General features: G+C 40.1%; 1 protein-coding gene across 4 annotated transcripts in view; it reads left to right on the top strand.

Moving 5' to 3' along the window:
• The window catches only part of EBF1 (EBF transcription factor 1), a 280578-nt gene that overhangs the window by 192037 nt on the left and 67918 nt on the right, over window positions 1–20623 (top strand). For 2 of the 4 annotated variants that reach the window (XM_037398542.1, XM_037398540.1), the window contains exon 9: window positions 15175–15305. In XM_037398542.1, coding sequence (XP_037254439.1) covers window positions 15175–15305 — 131 coding nt within the window. Of the gene's footprint in view, window positions 1–15171; window positions 15306–20623 lie in introns of all 4 variants that reach the window. The other 2 variants (XM_037398541.1, XM_037398538.1) reach the window with 1 other exon arrangement.

Genomic DNA, 20623 nt, shown 5'->3' with positions numbered 1-20623 from the left:
AAAAGAAGAAAACGGGGAAAACTGTCATTAAAATTTGATGCAGATTTAGATGCAGGTGAAATAACCCTATTTTGTAACAGCAGACAGATAAGGGAGAAAATTTCAGATGGAAGTTCTCCAACCACCATGAGAGTTGGCTCTTATTTGGAGAGTTAGACCAACCACTTTCTGAAGGTTTGAGGTTTCTCTCCAGACCTCAGAGGAATCAGAGTACAGTCATGCAAGTAGAAAAACCTTAGCTACTCTGTTTGGCAGAAGCTTCACAGCTACCACTACAGGAGAACACTCAGTAGCACTCAAATAGGCAATGAATATTCATAGATAATGAGCATTCATTACATTTCAATTTGCTATGCTGGCCACCATGTCACTAAAACAATGGCATCGTAGGGGAGAAGAATGACATTAGGATTAGAGAAATGTTTGAGAGATACTGCACCGTATGGCAGGGAAGTTTTGCCAGACGTTGTTTTTCCAGCGTTCCAAAATGTGCACACTAGCAAATGATGAAACATTGTATTATTGTACTATGATTAATATTATTTCTCAACAATTTCCTTTAACTTAGCTTTTTATTATAGGATACCTTTATTGTTGTTATGTAGGGAAAAGATGCTTTTTTCTCTCCAGTCCCCTGCTGATTTGGGCAGAGTACAAAGGAAAAGGGTTTTGTGAATTGTGGTTTGTAAATGAAAGCCAAGAACTAGTGATTTTTTGAGGATTCATGTGGATGTCCTGAAAGGTCGTGATTATCAAGGAATGCTATTCACAGCAGTTTGCAGGTATCTGGACACTTCCAAATGTTTCATGTTAGGCATCCCAGTATTTAAATACCCCAAAGCAACTGGTGACTATGAAAGGTCTCTGTTCCCATGGAACATGTGTCCATGTGTGAATCAGCTGAGTGCTAACAATCTCAAGGTCAAAGTTTTATTTAGATGAAAATTTTCCACCAAATTGTCATGTAGAATATTCTGATTAGAAAGCTTCACAAATAATGAGCTCAGTATTTTTTGCGTCTCAGGCTGTACATAGTCTCATTGAACTGAGAGAAGGCTGGTGTGAGCGTTCAAGTCTGTCCCTTACTGTCCATTGCAGGGTGCCTGCCAAGTGTTTCCCCAGCAAAACCAGTATTTGACGAAGCTCCCCCAGATCCAAGGAAATGAGTTAACAGCATAAGCCAAGAAACTGATGCAGAAAATGGAACCCACCAGGGTGGGATGTTTGGAGCGGTTATTCTAATCTAGGTTGCCATCTGAAAATTATTAATGTTAGTAGTAAAGAATAAAAATAAACTACTAATAATTAATACTGGAATGGAGACAGGCTTTGTGTTTGGCCCAGATCCAGAATACATGATTTTTCAGGAGTGCATGGCATTGCAAAAAGCGTGCTTTCATTAAAGCCAGTAGTACAACTTCATAAAGTGTTTTTTAGACTCCTAACCCAAACTGTTTGCTGAGCATAACCAGAAAGCTTTGTGTCTCACAATTAGTCCTTTCTGCTTTCCACCTTCATTCCATGAATTTATAGTTCTCTTTGTGACAAATCTTTAGCATGGAAGTGACTGTAATATAAGCAGCACTGGTTTATGACCTCATTGAGGGAAGCGAATAGGGTTAGGAAGTTTATTAAAAAGATCAAGAATAAAGTTTTATGAAAAACTTGTCTGAAATTTAGCAGTTTAAAACTATTTCTCAAAAGCAATGCAAACATTTAGATCTGCAAATTAAGGTGGAAGAGCCAGTGTGAGCTGCTTAACAAGATACTGTCCTTCATGAGGTGGATGTTTAGGACTTTCTGATCAATTTTTGAGAGTCAGGTGGTTACCCAAAAGAGTAGGTACCCCAAAGCAATCTTTTTGGAAATTCTTGGACCTAAATCCTAACTCTCAAAGCACCAAGGTGCCTAAAGCTGTGGATAGATATTTAGTGGGAATTTTAAAACTCTGGCTACAGAATTTCTATGCCTGTCTGCCAGGTGCTTTGAAAATTCCATCAGATGCTTACTGGAACCACTGGATAGATGGATGCTTCCAAAAATTTGGTCCCAAATGCTGCAGGAACCTGTGTGCTTTTTACTGTGCTACCGTTGGAAGTGTCTGTTAGCAATGGATGTATAAGGAAATTAAAAATTAATTATGTTTGGTTAATACCATATCATTATGGTTTTGCAGCAACTCTCTCAGAGGTTCTGTATCTATCCCATGAAAAAGCAAAGTGTGTTTCCCACAGAGGTCCCTTTTGGGTTGTGAAATGGCAGCAGATGTGCTAGCTCTCCCCTGCTGCTGGAGACGGAACAGAAAGCTCGTGCTACTGTTCACGGAAAACTTGGGCTTGCAGATGGAATTCATAGGTTTGGTGCTACCTGATCCATGCTGAGAGGGAAGGCCAGCACTCGGAGGTAAATCGCAAGCCTGACCACAACGCTGCTCATCTTTCCAGCTGCAGCTTTATTTAGTGGGTTGGGGTTTGAGGTCACAGCGCTTTGCCGCGGTACATTCAGGTGAGAACGTCACTCAACTATTTATGACCAGGTTTGGCTTTCTGAGGCACTGAAAGATAAAGGAACTCTGATCAGAGGCCCTTTGGGGAAAATTATCCCCTTCCTGGGATTGTGACCTTGAAGGCGACAGTGAGTGCTGCCTCCTCATTCAGCACTGAGTCCAAGCAGAGATGCCTGCTGGAAAGCCCAGAGTCAGGTGCCTGTTCAATATCAGCCGCCAAATATTTTTTATGGGGTTGCATCTGGCTGCTTCCTACCTACATATCATCTTGCCGAGGTCCCTTGGTACTTTTGGGAGCCAGTGTGGAACTCCTGGGTCTCCAAGCTTCCAAAGGTGTCTGCCCATCTCTGCTCATTGTATAGCGCAAAGAAGATCCCAGTTTAGGCAGACTGACTCGCCCAGCCAGAGCTGGAGTCTGACTTTTTACATGCTGTAATGCCTTAGGTAGGTGGTCTGAATACGGCCCTAAATAAATAAATAAATAAAAACATAGCATGACTTTATCAGACACATTGAAAGAACAACTTCTCTCAGCATTTGTAGGCTTGAGTCCAAAGTATTCACTCCTCAGATTTTCAGTGTGCTGGTTTTATGTGGTGTCATTGCTGGACAAATACTATGAACTATAAATATTTTTTTATGCTTGTGTTTTTGCAAGTAAAGCCTAAATGGCTGTGAAGGTGTGCTTGACCCTGCATTCAGAGCAGCACAAACAACGGGATGAAACAGTCTGAAAGACACTGCACAGGGGAGACAAGGGGATCTCAGTCTTTGCAACACAGAGCTTCTGCTTGCAATGCAATTCAGGTTACATTGCCTCCGCTGCTGTCCCGCTGCCATCACAAACACGGGCTGAGTATTATATTGCATTTCTGAATCAAACCTCCCTAATAACAACAACAACAATAATAACAACAATTGCATTATTTTGTTTATTTTCCTTAGCCACTGTTCCCATCCCAGGTAGTCATTAGTTTGTAGTGTATTTTTGGCCAGGACAGCAATTTAGTTAAACCTTAAGATCACTGGGATGCTTTTCTTATGGAAGAGCCAGATTCCCTACCTTTTCCCTTGGCCCAGGGCCTGGAAACCTGAGGCTGTCCATCGGACCTTGGTCTCTTCGTTGGCAGCTCTGCGTAACCTGTCACGGAGACAGCCTGAGCACAATTTTTTGCACGTGATGAATATGGATCTTTGCTGCATCTGCCAGGCTGCAACAATGAATGCAGAAGACTGTCATTAATAGATAATAAAAGCAGAAAGCAACATTAATGGGAATAAGCTTTTCTTTTACTGGGACTGATTATTACTTTTTTTGTTCTTGGCCTGTGACTAGATTGAGCCACAAATAACAGCTACCAACGCTGTGTGCACACATGTGTTTTGTTGTTGGCTGGTTTTTAATCTGAAATATTTAACCATGATATCTTCAAAGTGCAATTGTGTCATACATTCTCATACGCTAATAGATTTCAAAGATGAAGAGCCTTGCTGCTTTATGTTTAGTCATGCCTTCATCTATAAATTTATGGCAGTACTATGGTTTAATGAATTGAACAAGTCCCAGAACAACAACAAAAACGCTCTTTTGTTTGAATTTAGATATTGCATACTTTGTTCTTCGAACAAATAATAAAACCAATATGTTTCTTTAGTGGTAAATTTCAGACTAACTTCATCTCACATTACTAATCAAGTACTCAAGAATATGTATGTGCACATCTACATATGTGTGTGCGTGTGTGTGGTAAACAGGCGCTTGCAGTCGCGGTGCTAGACGTGGGCTGAACATTCGTATTCTGATAGCGATAGGCAAACCTCCGAGAACAGATGGAGCAGAGTTCAGCACAAAGGTTTAATCCTATCAGGATGATTCCTGTATGGCCATCTGGATAATCCGGCGCACACATTCAGTGCCTGTTAAAAATACAACGTAGGCCAAGATTAGCGTCACAGATTTTCCACTAGACTTGTTCATATTTGACTTTATGATTCTCAGACTCCAGAAAATTGCATTAGAGAGCAGCCTGTGATTTGTGAGAGAAATCAGATGAGGAATAAGAACTCTTAGGGTACTTGAATTTCCCTTGAAGAAACTGGATTACAGGCACTCCCTGTCCCTGCCATAACTGCTTTGTGTTTCTACGCGGGTTGTTCTGTTTGTGAAAGACGATTACTGTGAGCTGTGGGCAGACTTTCTCAATTCTACTGAACAAAGAGACTTCAACTAAAAATTAATTTTAGTGGGGGCTCTTGTTTTTATCAGGATGAAATAAATTCTTTGCTGTAGAATCCATCTCAGGTGAACTTTCTAATGGTTGCGCTATATAATACAGTGGGGGGTTTAACTGATTTTGGGGGGGTGGGGTTCTGTTTTTTTCTTTGTGATAGTGAAAGATTCCATAAAAGTTTAATTGATACTAATATTTAGTCCAGGGGAGTGAGAATTTAGATTTAGATTGAACTCTACATTTCATCTAGAATAGTTTCTGTGTATTATTGACTAAACCTTGCCAGTGTGGCCATAACGTGCCTGTGTCCATCTGAACATCAAGACTTGCTGCTGTTGTGCTCCAGATGCTGAACTTTTTACACCCTGCAGGGATGGGGTGCTGTGGCTCAGGAGCTTTTATCTAGTCCTATGTTCTGACTCTAGAGAGATTTGCTGTGAGACATTTACAGTTTTGTTAAGGTACTGATAGAAAATAAAAGAGAGAAAATGAAACCAGGGTGATGGTGAACAAAACATGAATTCAGAAGTAGCACCCACCTGCCTGTCCATGAGGTTAGGATTCAGCAAAACAGTAAACCACAGGGTTAACATTAAGCAAATGACTGGTTCCATCCTATAAAATGCTTTGCTGGTTCAGGACCTTAGTTAGCAGCACTGAAGGAACCGGTCAGTTAAATTAAGTAGGTTTTAGAGTATGCAAGGTATGCAGCAATGTTTATTTTGACAAACTTTTAGGGTTGGTTTATATTACAGATTTTGGGCATCCATTCGCAGGGTTGCCTTCATCCTCACTCAGAAATTGCATCTGTGCAGCTATTTTTAAACTTCAGTGTACTTAAACAGCTGCAGTCTCCTTTCTGGACATGCTTATTGTTTTTAAAATAGTCATACTGGCTTAGATGGGCTCTGTAACTTCATCAGCGTTAAATCAGTAGTTGAATCAGTAGGAAGCCATTGAAACTGAAACAGGAGAGGCATATAGGATTTTTTCACTGTTGTACTAACAAAGCTTTTAAAGTCCGCACTGAGATAAAATGGTGCAATCCCATGCGTATATCACACCTTAGTCCCCTGCATGCTATTGCCTTTGGCTTCCCATCTTTTAGGAACACTGTTCCTCTACCTTTTCAAGTGACCCTGTGGGATGGAGGAAGGAGTGAAGAAATTAAGGTGCAATAATCTGGGGACTCATAGTAAAGCATTTATCTTGCTTGGGGTCAGAATGTGCCTGTGCATCCCTGAGATGTTCTCCCTGAGGAAGGACAGTGCACTGCAGCAGTCACTGGTTTGGTGCTTGGGTCTGAGCAAACTTATCCCCAGTCGTGCAGCTGGAAGTGCTGCCAATATTTGGTAGACCCTCTGCAATATTCTTGGATGTGCTTGGATGTTTCTTCTGGTCTACTGTGTGTGTATCCCCTGTGCAACCAAGCTGCTCAAGATGACAGAGACTTATGTCAGTGCCGGAGCTGAGTAGCTGCATTGGTTTAGGCTATCCACTACATTTTCTTCATGGCTGACTCAAAATGATGATCTTCCAACTTTGGGGCAAAAATAATGAATGCAAAAATTACAGCTTAAAATCTGCCTGAAATTTCCTTGAAATAAAAAATCGGAACAGTGCGTCAAAAAATCTCGCAATAAAATTGTTAGGCTTCTTGAAATATCTATCTATCTATGTATTTATATAGAGAGGGTGCATATAAAATTTTTCAAGAATAATAACATACGTATTATTTTCTATATATATCTTCATGTTTTAGCTATACCTTTGGCTTTACCTATATATTGAATTTAATAAAATTAAGTGTTTTGTGAAATTGCATTTTTCTTGGGGAATTTATTATTTGCCAAACAAACATGACAGAGCTCTCTTTTTGAAGTCAAGTTTTACCAAATTGCAGTGAGATGCTAAGGGCTCTTACTGTTTTATTAATTTTTTGAAACCAGGAGTTTCTTCCTAAAATTAAAAAAAAAAAACCAACAAAACACAAGCAAAAAAGCCCCAAATAAATCAGAACTTCAGAACTTCCTCTGTGGTGTGAAAGGGTTTAGAAGAATGAATGAAAATACATTTATTGCAGTCATATAGAGATAACAATTATTATTTTTATGGAAATGTTGTAAGTAAAGTACAGAGCAAATTTCTTTGTAACACGTCTCTCATTATTCCAGATTGCCTCCTTTTTCCATGCAGTCATTTTTCAGGCAGTGATCAACAACTGAGAGCTTTGGAAATCATTAGGGAAAGAGAAACACAGAGGACTCCATGAAATGTAACTTTGCTAGCTGAGGCATCAGCAGGGATAAAAGAGAAACACTGGCTTAAGTATTGATTGTAGGTAGAATATTATCCCAGGTAATTTACATTTTCAATTCCCATTAATGGGAACTAAGCATCCGAAATGTTAGGCAGAAAATCACAGCCAATACCTTTAATTTCACTACTTGAAAACAGAAACAAAGGCAACCTTCCCTCCCTTCCCCCAACCTGGAGGGATTGCATGGTGTGTATATTTTTGGTTCAGTGATTTCACCCAGTGCAGATGTCACGAAGAACCAGGAGGAGGTTGCCATTTTTGGCAGGGTGTTCTAATCTTTAAAGCTTGCAAATGGTAAGTCCCAAATATCAAGATGCTGTAAAGGAGGGAGCTGGGAAGGGGGAGTAGGGCATCACATCCTCGTGCCTGTGTTGCATAAAGCTGCGTGAGTTATCTCCTCAAGAGGGAAACCTCTGTTACCCTGTTTCCTGCACAGCAGCTGCTTATTGTCAGGAGAGAATAGGAAAGGGAGCAGGCTGCGATATGAAAAAGGAAAGCAGGAAGATCATCACTTTACTAAGATAAACAGCAAATGCATTGTTTAGCTTAAGAGTGAAGATTTAATGCGCCAGTACAATATGTAAAAACTCTGCCGCATTCCCTTTCCCTGAAGTGTCTATGACTAACTGGTCCTGTAGACTTTTCCAATCCAGGCTGGTTCTGTAAACTTCAGTTGCTTGTGCTGCATACAGCTCCGGCAACGCTTCTACACACTAGACTGGAACGGTACCATTGCATGAGCACACAAGATTTTTAGCGTTCACTCTTTCAGGATGCTCAAAGTCGGTGGGCAGACAATGGCAACTCCTGCTTCTCAGGAATAAGAATCTTATTTTTGAAAAAACAAACCAACCAACCCACCCAAAGCAACCCAGCCCAACTCTCTCACACACATGCACACAGAATATTTGGTTCATTCTCTCAAACTGACAAATTGTGGAAAAACAATAATTTTCAGTTCTGAAAAAAACCCACTCCCTCCAAGTTAAAGTCAATCTGTTGAAGTGCTTAATGTGGAAAATCCACAATAAACAATGATGAATGGAGTAACCCTTCCCTCCCTGTATAACATCTCTGTAAATTTATAACTCAAGAAGGGAAGAAATAGTGGTTTTCTCCCCTGTTAAAGAGAAACATACCTTGCCAAACTAAAAGTGTAGATCAAAAAGGCCTTGGGCATCCCAACAAGTGCTGTGTGCCTTCAGTTCCAGCGTGCTGTGGGAAAGGAATTTGGGCTCAGACCATTCCTGGGCACTGCCTTGCTGAGTGTCACAAACCCTACGTGATTTCAATAGCTATGAGGTACCTGAGGGAAGATCTCCACCAGATGATATAAAACTGCTCTAGAAATCCCAGAGTTAGCACTGAGTCACTGCTACATTTGACAGTTTGCAACTCTGAGTAGACATAGCAGCTTAGTTCCTGAAATCAGCACATTGGCATGAGTATGTTGGCTCTGCTGCTGCTAGTGTCAGGCTGGATGAGCCCTGCACTGCGCAGGATGGTCTACATGTAACCTGAATGGTTTTTGAAATGGAAACCCTAGTTCTGTATCCATTACATAGCTCTTGACAGCTTTGCCCAGAGGACTTCCCAACTACCTTAACAAAATCTAGCTCCTGTTTTGCAACTTCTTCAGCTGGGTTTTTAAGCACTCACTTAAGTGGTTTGTTGAAGCACAACTTAATAAGAAGTCATGGTTTTGAGTGCTTATGACTGATTTGTCTTGATATTCTGAAAATCAGTAGTTTGGCAAAAGCATTTAACAGGGTGCAGGATCAGACCCATAAACCATGGGTTAATCTGTGGGTCATTTATATACTTAACCTGGAATTAGGTTTTACCCAAGGAAAAAAAGGAAAATTTAACTCCAGATATTTTCAGTACTTCCTCTAAGATGGGGTATAAATTCCCTTTTCCTCTGAATTCCCAATTTTAACTGCCTTTATGCAACTCTCCTTGTGTGTCACAATACTCTTAAAGAGAAGAAAAATAAAGTCATGCACCCCATCATTTAAACTCCTGTTGTGATGTAGCAACTGTTGTCAGAGCCTCATCCATAGAATAATGGAGGATGAAACCACACTTCATGATAAAAACTGCAGGCGAGGTCATTCTTACAGTCACTAGTACAAACTGGATATTAATCATAGAGCAGATACATTTCAGAAGCTAAATAAGAGCAGTCCCAGAGCCCTGCTGATAGATGTGCATCCCACTAATTCACCTCAGTGAACATTTACCTCTAAGCTCAATTAACCCTTATTCCAAGGCCACCCATAAACTTTGTAGTAAATACGTGTGGGGTTTTTTTCCTCCAGCCTCTGTTTTCTATCAATGGAATAGATAATTTCTGTTGCGGAATAAAATGCTCTCTCTGTTTATAAATGCAGGTCCCTAATTAAGAATATGAGATGTCCAGTGTGTGTTTGTGAGGGGCTTGAATTGGGACCTCACTGATTCTGTAAATTCAGATGTTTGATGCTCCTGAGGGCGTCTGCTATTTCTTCTGTCTTCAGTTGCTATTTGAGGCAGGTGGAAATGCTCAGGAGGCAGAGGGATGGTGATGTGGGGGAGAGGGGTTTCCTAGTGCAATTCCCTGCACACAAAGTAAGTTGTTAAACATGTACAAGAAGATACGAGGAGATGGTATTGCTGTTATTTTGTTGTTGCTGCTGTTATTATTATTATTATTATTATTATTGTTATTGTTATTAGTATTATTAGTTCTGTTATTATTCTGCCTTCCAAGCATTGTTCAGAGGCAAATTGGAAATGTGGTAATTAGGCCCTGCCTGGTAGTGTAGTACTAGTGTCCTGAGCCAAAGTTCAACGCCCTGAAATGAAATTTAAACCAATTAATCTGTTAGATTTTTATCGCTTGTCCGTGTTTTCTCAGCAATTCCCTCAGCACGTGGCCTTTGATCAACTCTCATACAAAAGCTAAAATGTGTGCCTGCTGCTAGCAAGATGGGGCTGACATTAACATGGCACTCATAAAACAATCAGAGCAGTGAAGCCCTCAAACAGACAGGGCATAGTAATATTTAATAAAAGCGCACACATAATCTTCAGAATTAGCATTTTGTGCCTTGCAGTACCTTTGGGAGAAGAGCTTTTATTTGTGGAGTGATCATTATTATAACAAAGAAGAGCTACCTAATAATTTCCACTTTAACTCTGCAATATGCCACAAGCATTTCTGAACCATTATGCTAAACTGTGGCGGGGTAATCATTTTATTGTCACAGTTTGAAGGAAGAAAAATCCCCTGTATATCAGTAGCTAGGGGAGTAGAGGAACACACTTGACACACACAGCACGCAACAAAAAACTTTTCTTTTTTGCTACCTGTGTGCTGAAGTTGGTACCTACCACCCTTTGTATGGAAGGTGATAAGATTTCAACGCTGTATTCTGAGAAAAGATGAAGATTTCCAAAGAACATTGTTTCCCTTGAAAGTCATTAAGGTTTTTGCTCATAAATCCTTAAAATCATAGAATTGTAGAATTGTTTAGGTTGGAAAAGACCTTTAAGATTATCAAGTCCAGCCTTTAGCCCAACACTTTGACAGAGACCTTAGCTTTGAAGTCAGTGGCAAAATTCCCATTGGCTTCAATAAGTCTGGGATTGCAGTGCCTCCTTCTACCTCCTCTCTCTGTTAACTCAAACTGCAGGAGCAGCACGGTGGAACATGTCAGATGTTAACACTGATTTGCCTTGATATTATGCAAAGAAGGAGAGCAGCTCGTTAAGGCTCATAACCGTTAGGCCATTTCAGCAGGTGGAGGATGTGGCCTCATCACCTTCAGCAAGGAGCTGCAAGGTCCACACCTGCAGTTGGAGGAGTAATATTTAGTCTTTCCTCAGTCCAACGACTTCTGAAAACATGCAGTGAATGCAATATACTCACACCAAAGACCCTTAAAATCTTATCTGATAGTTAGGCTACCAAACTTTTCATTCTGGTTGTAGTTGGCTCCCAACTGTTCATTTTAAAAAGAAGTTTCTATGTGTGAGAATATAGAATTATCCTTTTTTAAAAAAAATTATAATTCTTCTCTGGACATAAAATCTGTTCATGTTATCAATCACACACACTTCATTGGCTTTATTAGAACTGGTCCTGCATTTTTTGTAGAAGGGAAGTTTCAGACCTTGACTAAAATCACTTTTTCTACAGAAGCCCCCTAAATTTTATGTAACTCTTTTCTATTTGTTTTAAAAATACCATTTTAGAAATGATGCTTTGGTGTTACAGAAGGGCATGTTAAGTGATAATGTTTTGAAACAAAATATTTTGGTTTTCTTGGAAATATTAAAAAGTGTAATAGTTAATTCCAGATAGAGATTCTTGAACTTTGCATTCTGCAAAAAAAATGTTCTGAATTTTGTTTTCTCTTGTGACCGAAACAAAATGTAGAAAAATCAAGGTCCCCAGTGAAAAGATTATTGTGCCTAGCTCTGTTTTTCTAGGATTGCACAGAAGTAAACACCTTCCAGACAGCGCTTTGAAAGTTGCCAAATGATTAACAGAAGAAGTATGAAGAGCTAAAGGCCCGAGCTGGCCAGACAGTTGTACCAGGGGCATAAATAGAGCTGAGGTCATTGCCTTGCCCCGCTCCCCTCTCAACGTTACCTGTGGTGATGCTGGCAAATGGGACCTAATTCTTCCATCCTCCCTCCTGGCGGCCCAAGGAAAAGACCTGGGAAGGGCAAAGATTTAGTAAGGCCAGTGCTCCAAATGACACTGGCTATTGCCAATATGTCATTGTATAAACATGCTTTGTGCCTTCAAAAACAGGTGGCGGTCTGGATGCCCCCTTCAGCATGTCTCCACAGGCTGCCTCGGGATGCAGCCCTCCAGTGCAGCTTCCCTTGCACCTTCATGCAGCCCTTCCAGTCTTTACAGACACTTACGTTTTGAGATAAGAGAAACTGTGTGGTGAAAGTGGGGAAGTTCCATTGGTTTCTGTGACAGTTCCCAAGGGAAAATAATGCCCTGGAGTCTTTTGGGAAGCATCTCTCACTGCTTCTCAGGCAGTGCTTGCAAAGGGCACCAACCTGCCCTGCTTATTAAACCACCAAGTCCTGACTTTTTGTCCTCAGAGGAGATGTCCTGGGCTATTGCCAGCAGTTTGGGTGAGGCACTGATTCAGCATAATTGCTACATATTTAAATAAAATTACACATGCGAGTGGTCACATTGACTTTGCAGACGAGAGTGTCCCAGTGAACAACCCACAGCCCCAGTTCAGCACAAGGACCTGAGTGTGTGCTCAAAGTCCCCCTGGCTGCCATGGGACTTGGCATGTATTTGATATTAAGCACATGTATGTATAAAGTATCAGAATCAAATACATGAGGCAGCACAGACAGTGCAGCACCTCGCACCTCTGAGTGCAATGTAGGGACCGCAAAGAACATCACAAGATAAACAGTAAGACCTTTAGTGGGGACCTGTAACTGCAGAACAGTGTCTTGCATTCATTTGAAAGATGAATTGACTCTATAATTTTGAAGGCTGCATATGTTTTCTGTTAATGGCTTATGGTCTCAAACAGTTTTTATTCACTGGTATTCTGGAAAAAAAATGTTGCTTGTAGTCTTTAAGAAAAGTAGCTCAGTCTCTGACACGTGGGAAACTGATTATCTTCAGGTTTTATTGTGGGGGGTGTGCATCCACAAACAACTGGAAATGCTGGAAAGTGTGTAATTTGGAAGTGATTTTAATTTTTATTTATGAAAAAGTTTGATTCTGTGAAAGGGCTAGATGGCATTTTGAAAAGCTGCTTTCGCTGTAAATCCATTGCTGTGAGCTCGGCTGAAATGAAAGCATTTGGTTTTGGACTTTGCAATGTTTTTTATGCACAGTTTTATGCAAGTAACTTGAATCCAAATTAAACATATTGAAGTTACTTCTGTGTGTGCACTACATTTTCATGACGGTAATGTTAGGATGTTTCTTTTGTTAGCTCATGTAAAAGTTAATGGCTATGCTCTGCCAAGTTTGGAGTAGGGTAATGATTTTTTTCTGCCTCTGTGTGTTTGTGTTTTTCACTAGAGCTGGCATCTCCACCAGCTTAAGTAGTGGAAAAGTTTTGCCTGACACTTACAACCTTTTGTAGGTAGGGATGGGGTCTGTTTGCTCCCCATGCATGCGTTCCATCACCGGTGGTGCTAGTCTGCAGCAGTGCCCACAGAAACTCACTGCTAAGGGTGACTCAACGGCTCCTTTTCCAGGTCCCTCTGGCTTCCCAGCTCCACGCCTGCCCGCCCTGCCCAGGGGCTGGGAGCAAGGAGCTTCTCAGCAGCCTCACCAACACATGCAATTAGCACTTCACTAAACCATTAGCAGAACTTCACGAAATAATCATAAAGATGCACAGGGTCTCTGGAGCATTTAAAACTAGGTTTCTGTGATTGAATTAATTTACTGTCTGTACAATTAGAAGAGTGTAGGGCAGGGGCTGTGGCACTACATAGTAATTCATGGGTGCAAGGGTGTTGTCCTGGAAGGTGCTAACAAGTGGGTGGATTTCACACCCTATCTTCCAAGTAAATCCTTACCTGATGAAGTGCCTGAGTGCTCTCTCTTGAGTGTCATCAAATACTCAGAGTAACAAACCAAATTAGCAGCTGAGGCAACCTTTCAACAAAGTAGCAATTCACAGCCAAATGCCAACAATCCTAAAAGAAAAGGTATAGATGCAGAGAGAAATATATATATATATGCAGCTAACAAAGTCTGTCCTGCTGTTTGACACCTGATTGACATTGCAAAATCAGCGTGGGCAATGGCAGTCCTTTATGTGTTTTCGGAGGAGCCACCCTCTTCTCTCTGCTGAGGACTGGGTTCCTATCTAAAAGAAAAAAATCTTTCCTTCCAGTATTGAGGTTGACTGGTGGAGTTTTGCTGCTCCTTAAGGAATCCGTTTTTCATGGCTAATGAATTTGTTGAGGTACCTACTTTACTTAAAATGTTATCTAATGGTATGGTGTCATATTTTCACTTCGTGCTGTGTTAGCAAGGAGAAGTTGGTCACATTCAGGATGGAGTTGCTTCTTTTCATCAACCCATCTGACCACCCTGAGACTCCACAGCTGAGACTTATCCTGGGCTTTTTGTCTTATTCAGTTGTTTGGGGTTTTTTTTAATGGTAATGTTATTCCTGTTGCTTCAGCACAGTTAAATTCTGATGTACTCCAGTGCTGCAGAGGAGGAGATTCAGTATGTGGACATTTATATTGCCCTATCCCACAATATATAAAGTTGAGTGTGTTTCTGCTTAGATAGTCTTTAACCAGAAGATCTTACACCAAGATTTGAGTTTACCACTTTGAGCAGTGCTTGAGTTTTCAATATCCTCTCAGGAGACGCTTAGTACAGATGGTGCCAAGAAAGTGGCTAGTGAAAGTGGGGATGGACCCTGTGAATACGGCAGAATGCATTGCACACACTTAATTATCCAGTAGATGCAGAGTACTGGAATGACTATATGGCAGGGTTATGGATTTTGGTTTGGGTTTGGGTTGGTTTTTTTGTAGTAGTAGTAGCCATACCATTAAGCAGGGCAGGGTGGTTATTACTACAACAACCTGGATCTGATTACAGAACAGTTAAAGAAATGCTGAGGGTTACACCCTTTTTTTATTTAGACAGTATTTGCCTTAATATTTATAGGAGTTTCCTTGATAAATTCAGGTTATAATGGATAATAAAGCAAGCTCACTGGAGATTGTTTTATTAACTCAGGTTAACTGTGCATTTAATATAGAATAAAGATAGGGATTTGTCCTGATTTCCAACTGGTCTCTGCCCATCATGCTGTGATTTTTTATTTTTATTTTTTTTGTTAATGTAGGTTTAAAACAAGTTATTTTTTCCAATGCAGATAACAAACCCAAACAAATTAATTGAGAAAAAAAAAATGCTTCCAAAGATACAGTTTGAGGTCATGTGCATGTACTAGAAAGAACATGATTGCTGAAATCTTTGTGTTAGTAAGGGGGGGAAAATGAAAGCTCCTTTTATTTTATTTTTCTCAAGTCTTCTATCATTAAAATCTGGTTCTAACAGCAGAATACTTCTCTTTTTCATGTGTGTTGAAAAGCAGCTACACCATGTATCAAAGCCATCAGTCCAAGTGAAGGATGGACTACAGGAGGTGCCACTGTCATCATCATAGGAGACAATTTCTTTGATGGGTTACAGGTCATATTCGGCACCATGCTGGTTTGGAGTGAGGTAGGTGTTGTCTGAACGGTAATGTCTAATAGCTTTGTCTAGCTTATAGCTAGCCTGTCCTTTTTCTATGCCACATGCTAAATCAGCAACAAATGTTGAGATGTGCATCCTTTCCTCGTTCAGCTTTATGAAAATAATTAGTCAAATTTACCTGTGGCAGAGATCATTTATAGCCAGGGGATTTGCACCTCCTCTCACTGGCCCAGAATTTAGCACAGTGTCTTTTATTCCAAGAAAAGGGAAGGATAAATGCTTGTGTGAATAATTCTGCATTTAGCACTACAATAGCTAAGGGCCCACAGGAAACAAACATTTAGGTGATCCTGCTTTCCAGGGAAACCGGCTGCTTGTAGCTGCAGCTCACTGAGGTGGAGATTGCAGAAATTCAGCACCTCTGAATAACATATCCTTAAAGTGTAGAAGCTTGGTGTGTCATTTTCATAATAGCAACCAAATACACAGTATTGTATCCACAGTGGAAAGTACAGATTCTTCATACCTAGCAGGGGCCTCCGTAGTTTCACAGTAACCCTTTTTTTGTTTCTTATCCATTTTTGCTGTTGCTGTTCCTCCCAGTTTCCTAAATCCTCTCTTCTTCTGGCACATAATTAAATGTGGAGTCTGATATCCTGTGAAAGCCTGTGGAATGTTAAAACCCAGGCAGCATCACCCAAATGGCCACTTCCAGTGTGCAGGGCTGTAGAAGTTGGGGCAGAGTTTCCACAGGCTTCACTGGCACGGGAACACAGCTCTGAGGAAAGGTTTATGTTTTGCATTTATGGCTTTCCAAAAGCATTATTGAGGTTTTATAAGAAATTGTTATTTTCATTATTTTAATACTGAAATACACACACCAACAGACAAATCAGCATCTCCAAAACAGCTATGCAATGCTTACCCAGTGATGTAAGGATCTTCTGATGTTTTACCTTATATCCTATAAATATTAAATCAACGTTACAGCTTAATTCATATCCAGCACATTCTCCCTACTGATGCCATTGCACATATGGCAGCATTTTTTCCATATGAAGGGTATTCTCTAATGTCCTTCCAGGGCTTCACTGTTCTCACTCTCTCTCTCTCATCCTTCCACTTGAGGACCAGTGTGAGTGAAAGGGCATTCCAGAAAAGGAGATATATTAAATAAGCCCTATTCTGAAGCCTTTATGTGATCATGAAAGTGCCCCCTGGGTCCAGTGTAAGCATTTTGTGTGTTAGGATTGAAGCCATTATGGCTACAGACGTTTAACAGGGAAAGGTGAAGAGGCTGGGAGGAAAGTGCTCTGATTTTGGTACTGCAGGATTGGATCTTTCATTATAAATCTTGATTCTATTTATTAGTGGAAGCCATTAATTGGCCGTTTCTAATCTCAGGAGAGCTAGTTCTGGTCAAAACATTGTTGCTGATGGTTGCAAGGTCTTGTCATAAAATTAATAATGTTAGAGAGGGTCCAGACCAAAGTCAGTTTGTTGCTATAACGGGCTGCAAGTTCGCTTTGAGTGAAAACTGTTCCACTGTCTCTCCCTTACTGAATTGCTTCTCAGTTTCATCACCTGTGAGAGCAATGGAAAACCCTATAGGGGAAAAGAAATTATTTCTAAGAGAAGCAGACAAACATGCTAAACAAGTGCAGAAATACGTGAGCTGTCTCAATGATCCCTAAATAATAGTCATCTATAAATATTTCAAATTACACTTACTAGCCACCTATGAAGTACAAAATAAGTTCTTTCGTTTGCCTTCCTGTTTCTAAAAATGTCTAGTGCATTTTCAGTATCCAGGAAAAATATTTTTGTTTTACTTTAACAGAGTATAGAATTGAACTGTCAGTCTTCTAAATTTCAGTACTATTTCAAACCCAGAGCAGGTTCCCCCTCAGCTGCCAGTCAGGCTCAGTTTTCAGCAAACCTGGCTGGGTTATTTAGTCAGTGAATTCAAGTAGAATTTTCAAGTTGTTTCATGGACCCAAAGAAAAGATGATTTTAACTGAGCTGCAAAAAATCCAAAACAAGACAAGATAAGTGGAAACTAAAGAAAAAGAGTGAGTCTTGCAGAGCATTTTTGCATGGATTTTTCTAGCTTTATTTTCGGTTATAATTGCAGGTGGTTTTGGGGGTGAAGTCTAATATTTAAATTAAGCATCATTTTGCCACAGACTTTGCATGGAACCTTGGGCAAATCACATAATCTGCTTAAAGTTCAATTCTCTTTCTGTAACGTAGTAATAAGATTAGTCACCTTCTTTGGAGAGGTGCTGTGAAGATAATTGTCTTAAAGGTCCTATATTACTCAGATTTTATTATAGCAAAATCCATGTAAGTACCTGAGATGCATGGATATTTAAAATATAAATCCTATCACAGTTCAGAAGCAAAGTTACAAGTAAAAAAAAAAAAAATATTCATTTTAAGGTTGAATTTGTTGCTGTCAAGCAGCATATGTTATAAATAATTTGAAATGTAAATAATATATTTTTAATTTATTTTACATGTATTCAAGTTTTGTAATTGAAATATTTATATGCTTGAAATGGAGTTGACTGTGTTAAAAAAGGAGGTTTGAAATGGTTTCTGAAACACATATTTATTATTTAAACATATATTTGAGCTGTAAACACTCTAACATAATTACAACCTTTCTCAGCCAGGGAGAACTAAATAAAAACTTAATTTGTCACATTAATTTTGTGCAGAAATACAGATACCCTAAGCCAGTAGGTTCAATTAATCCTTAACTCCCATATTACTTTATAAAAATGACTTTAAAAGTCCTTGATATTTTTAGAGTACAGCAAAATGGGCTATCTAATGCCTTTTTTTTCCAAGGCGCTTTCATAATCAACAAACGACATTGGTAGATTCTGTGCACATGCTGGATCTGGACAGACAACTCCCTGCAATCGTCTGCTTGCCAGAGCCGCTGCCTGTCTGTTTGTCCACTCCCCAGCCAGACGGAGTTGTTATTTGCAGGTTTTTACGTTCTCAGTCTGTGCGTTGTTGCAAATATTCCAGATCTGAGCTGCTGATAAAAATCCTCTGTTGCTTCTCTCTCTTACTAGGGGGCTGAAACTCCAAGAGTCGAGTTTCAGGGCAAATACACGATTGTGAAGACAAAATTAGTTTCTTATAAATATTCCGCAATATTTGCTTAAAATGAACGATTTCTTCAAACATTTTTCTGCCAAGAACATTCTTCCAGCTGTACAGAGTCAGATGGAAACAACTTCTTTTTCTTTTGTATTAAGAAAAGATGAAGCACTGAAACATCATTTTTTTACCTTTGTACAGCACAAAAACAGAAGATGTTTTTTTGGTTTGTGGTTGGGTTTTTTTGTGTTGGTTGTGGGGTTTTTTTTTAATGCTGCCGAATCAAATTCTGTGACACAGTTTTTTATTTTGCTTTTTATGTTTATTATTGATTTTGGAAGTCTCTGTTTTTGAGTGCTTATTTTGGAGGTCTGACTCATTTTTAAAAAATGAGAAGGCACCCTCTTTTTGAAAACCCAAGCTTATTAAGCAGCATATGGATGCCCAGAATTGAGGCATGCAAAGTCATTGGTCATTTTTAAAAATATAGGTTCCTTAAGGGTCCTGTTCTCACTGAAAGCTGTCATTACCTTCAGCTGGTAGGATTTTTCTTCATTCCTGTCCTAAGGTCCTCTTCACACAGAGTCCAAGTTAAAGTTATGACTGATTGTCACCATTTCCCTAACCACAAACCAGAGCTCAAGCATGCAAAAATAAACTAGTGACTCAGATTAATGACATCTCCTTATAAAATGTCACTTTTAAAAAAAAAAAGTAACCTGGCACTCTGAAGAGTGTGAAATGATGCTGCATCACACAAGAATGTCTAGAATATATTAGCAAACCACAGAAAGAGGCTTGTTGTACAGACTCAAACCAAATGTGTTTTGGACATTGAAGGACATGCACCTTCCTCCATTCTGAAGATCTCTAACTCAGGTTTTAATGCAATCCACAGCATGTCCCAATTGACATGTAAAAGTTTATATCAAACAGCTAATGCAGTTGCCAAGTATCAGACCAATTCACTTGACAATGCCTTGGGAGAAATGGTCCAGTTACTAGTTTTATGTTCAGCTCCAGATCTCAATTTGCCAAGTGCTGGAATGGAAGAGGAAGCTGGATCTGGGATTTTGGCCAGTGGGTTCATGTCCAAATCACACATTAATGCCTTGCTCAAGATTTACAATTAAAAAATGTGTTCAGAAATGTATGTAACTCATCTTTACAAATTCTTAGTTCTCGGCATGTCATTGCTACGGTTGTTTTGATGTCTGTTAATGCGCTAAGAATTCCTACCTGAGGTTAGGGCATAAAATTGGCCTTACTGGGTCAGACATGGAGGTTCACCTAGCTCAGTGTCTTGTGTTCGGCAGTAGGCACTGACAGATGTCTATAAAAAAACCAGGGTGAGCATGTTGTGATGCTTCCCCAGAACACTCTACCAGTCTCCACCTGTCTGGGGCTCAGAGGCTTCCAGAAGTGGTCTCTTTACTTTTAATATCCCTTGAGCTAATAGTTCCCCTCTTCCAGATGCTTTACGTGCAGATATGAGATGGGTTGTGTCTTGAAGAAGATACAGGCTATGTCAGTGTGAGGGGAGAAAACATGCTAGGAAAAGGTGGAGTGGGTTCCCAAGGTCAGGTCACAGGTTGACAGTGTTGACAGGAACCATCCACTAATCTTCGAGCTGTTGAAGTCAAGGGAAGGTTTGCTGTTGCCGTGGGTGGCCCCGGAGTACCCAGACTGGTGCAGCACCCATTGGGTCACTGAGATTGCAAAACAGAGCCAGCTCAATTCGGGGAGCTGGTCCTGGACTATAGTGCAGGGGAATCAGAGTTTGAGACAAAAGGTGGGTTCCAGAGGGCCGGTGTTGATGTGCAAGGGGACACTGTTTGTTCCTTAAAGACCATTTCTTGGTATGACAGCAATATAGGGGACTGCTGGGATGTGACCAAGCTAGCCAGTTCCTTTCTGTGTGTATGAGAACTGAAGGCTGATGTGGAACAAAGATCCTTCTAGCTCAGCACTATGTCACTGACAAGGGTCAATGACAGATGCTGAGGAGAAAAAGCAAAAGGAGAAGGCACGGGTACTCTCCTGGTATACCTCCCAAGCTTTAGTTCTAGAGAAGAGATGAGTAAAATACATCCTGAGCATCATAAACCATAGGACTTCAGACATAATGTTCACCCTTTGGGAATGTGTGGGCGACATTATTGTATATTTGTGGTTTTAAACACAGTTAAACTTATTTACTTCAGAGCACAAAGGAAAACCAAACTGTT

This window comes from Falco rusticolus, chromosome 8 (assembly GCF_015220075.1).
Source record: "Falco rusticolus isolate bFalRus1 chromosome 8, bFalRus1.pri, whole genome shotgun sequence".
In the NCBI taxonomy this organism is placed as follows: domain Eukaryota; kingdom Metazoa; phylum Chordata; class Aves; order Falconiformes; family Falconidae; genus Falco; species Falco rusticolus.
This window is presented reverse-complemented; position numbering and strand designations above follow the sequence as displayed.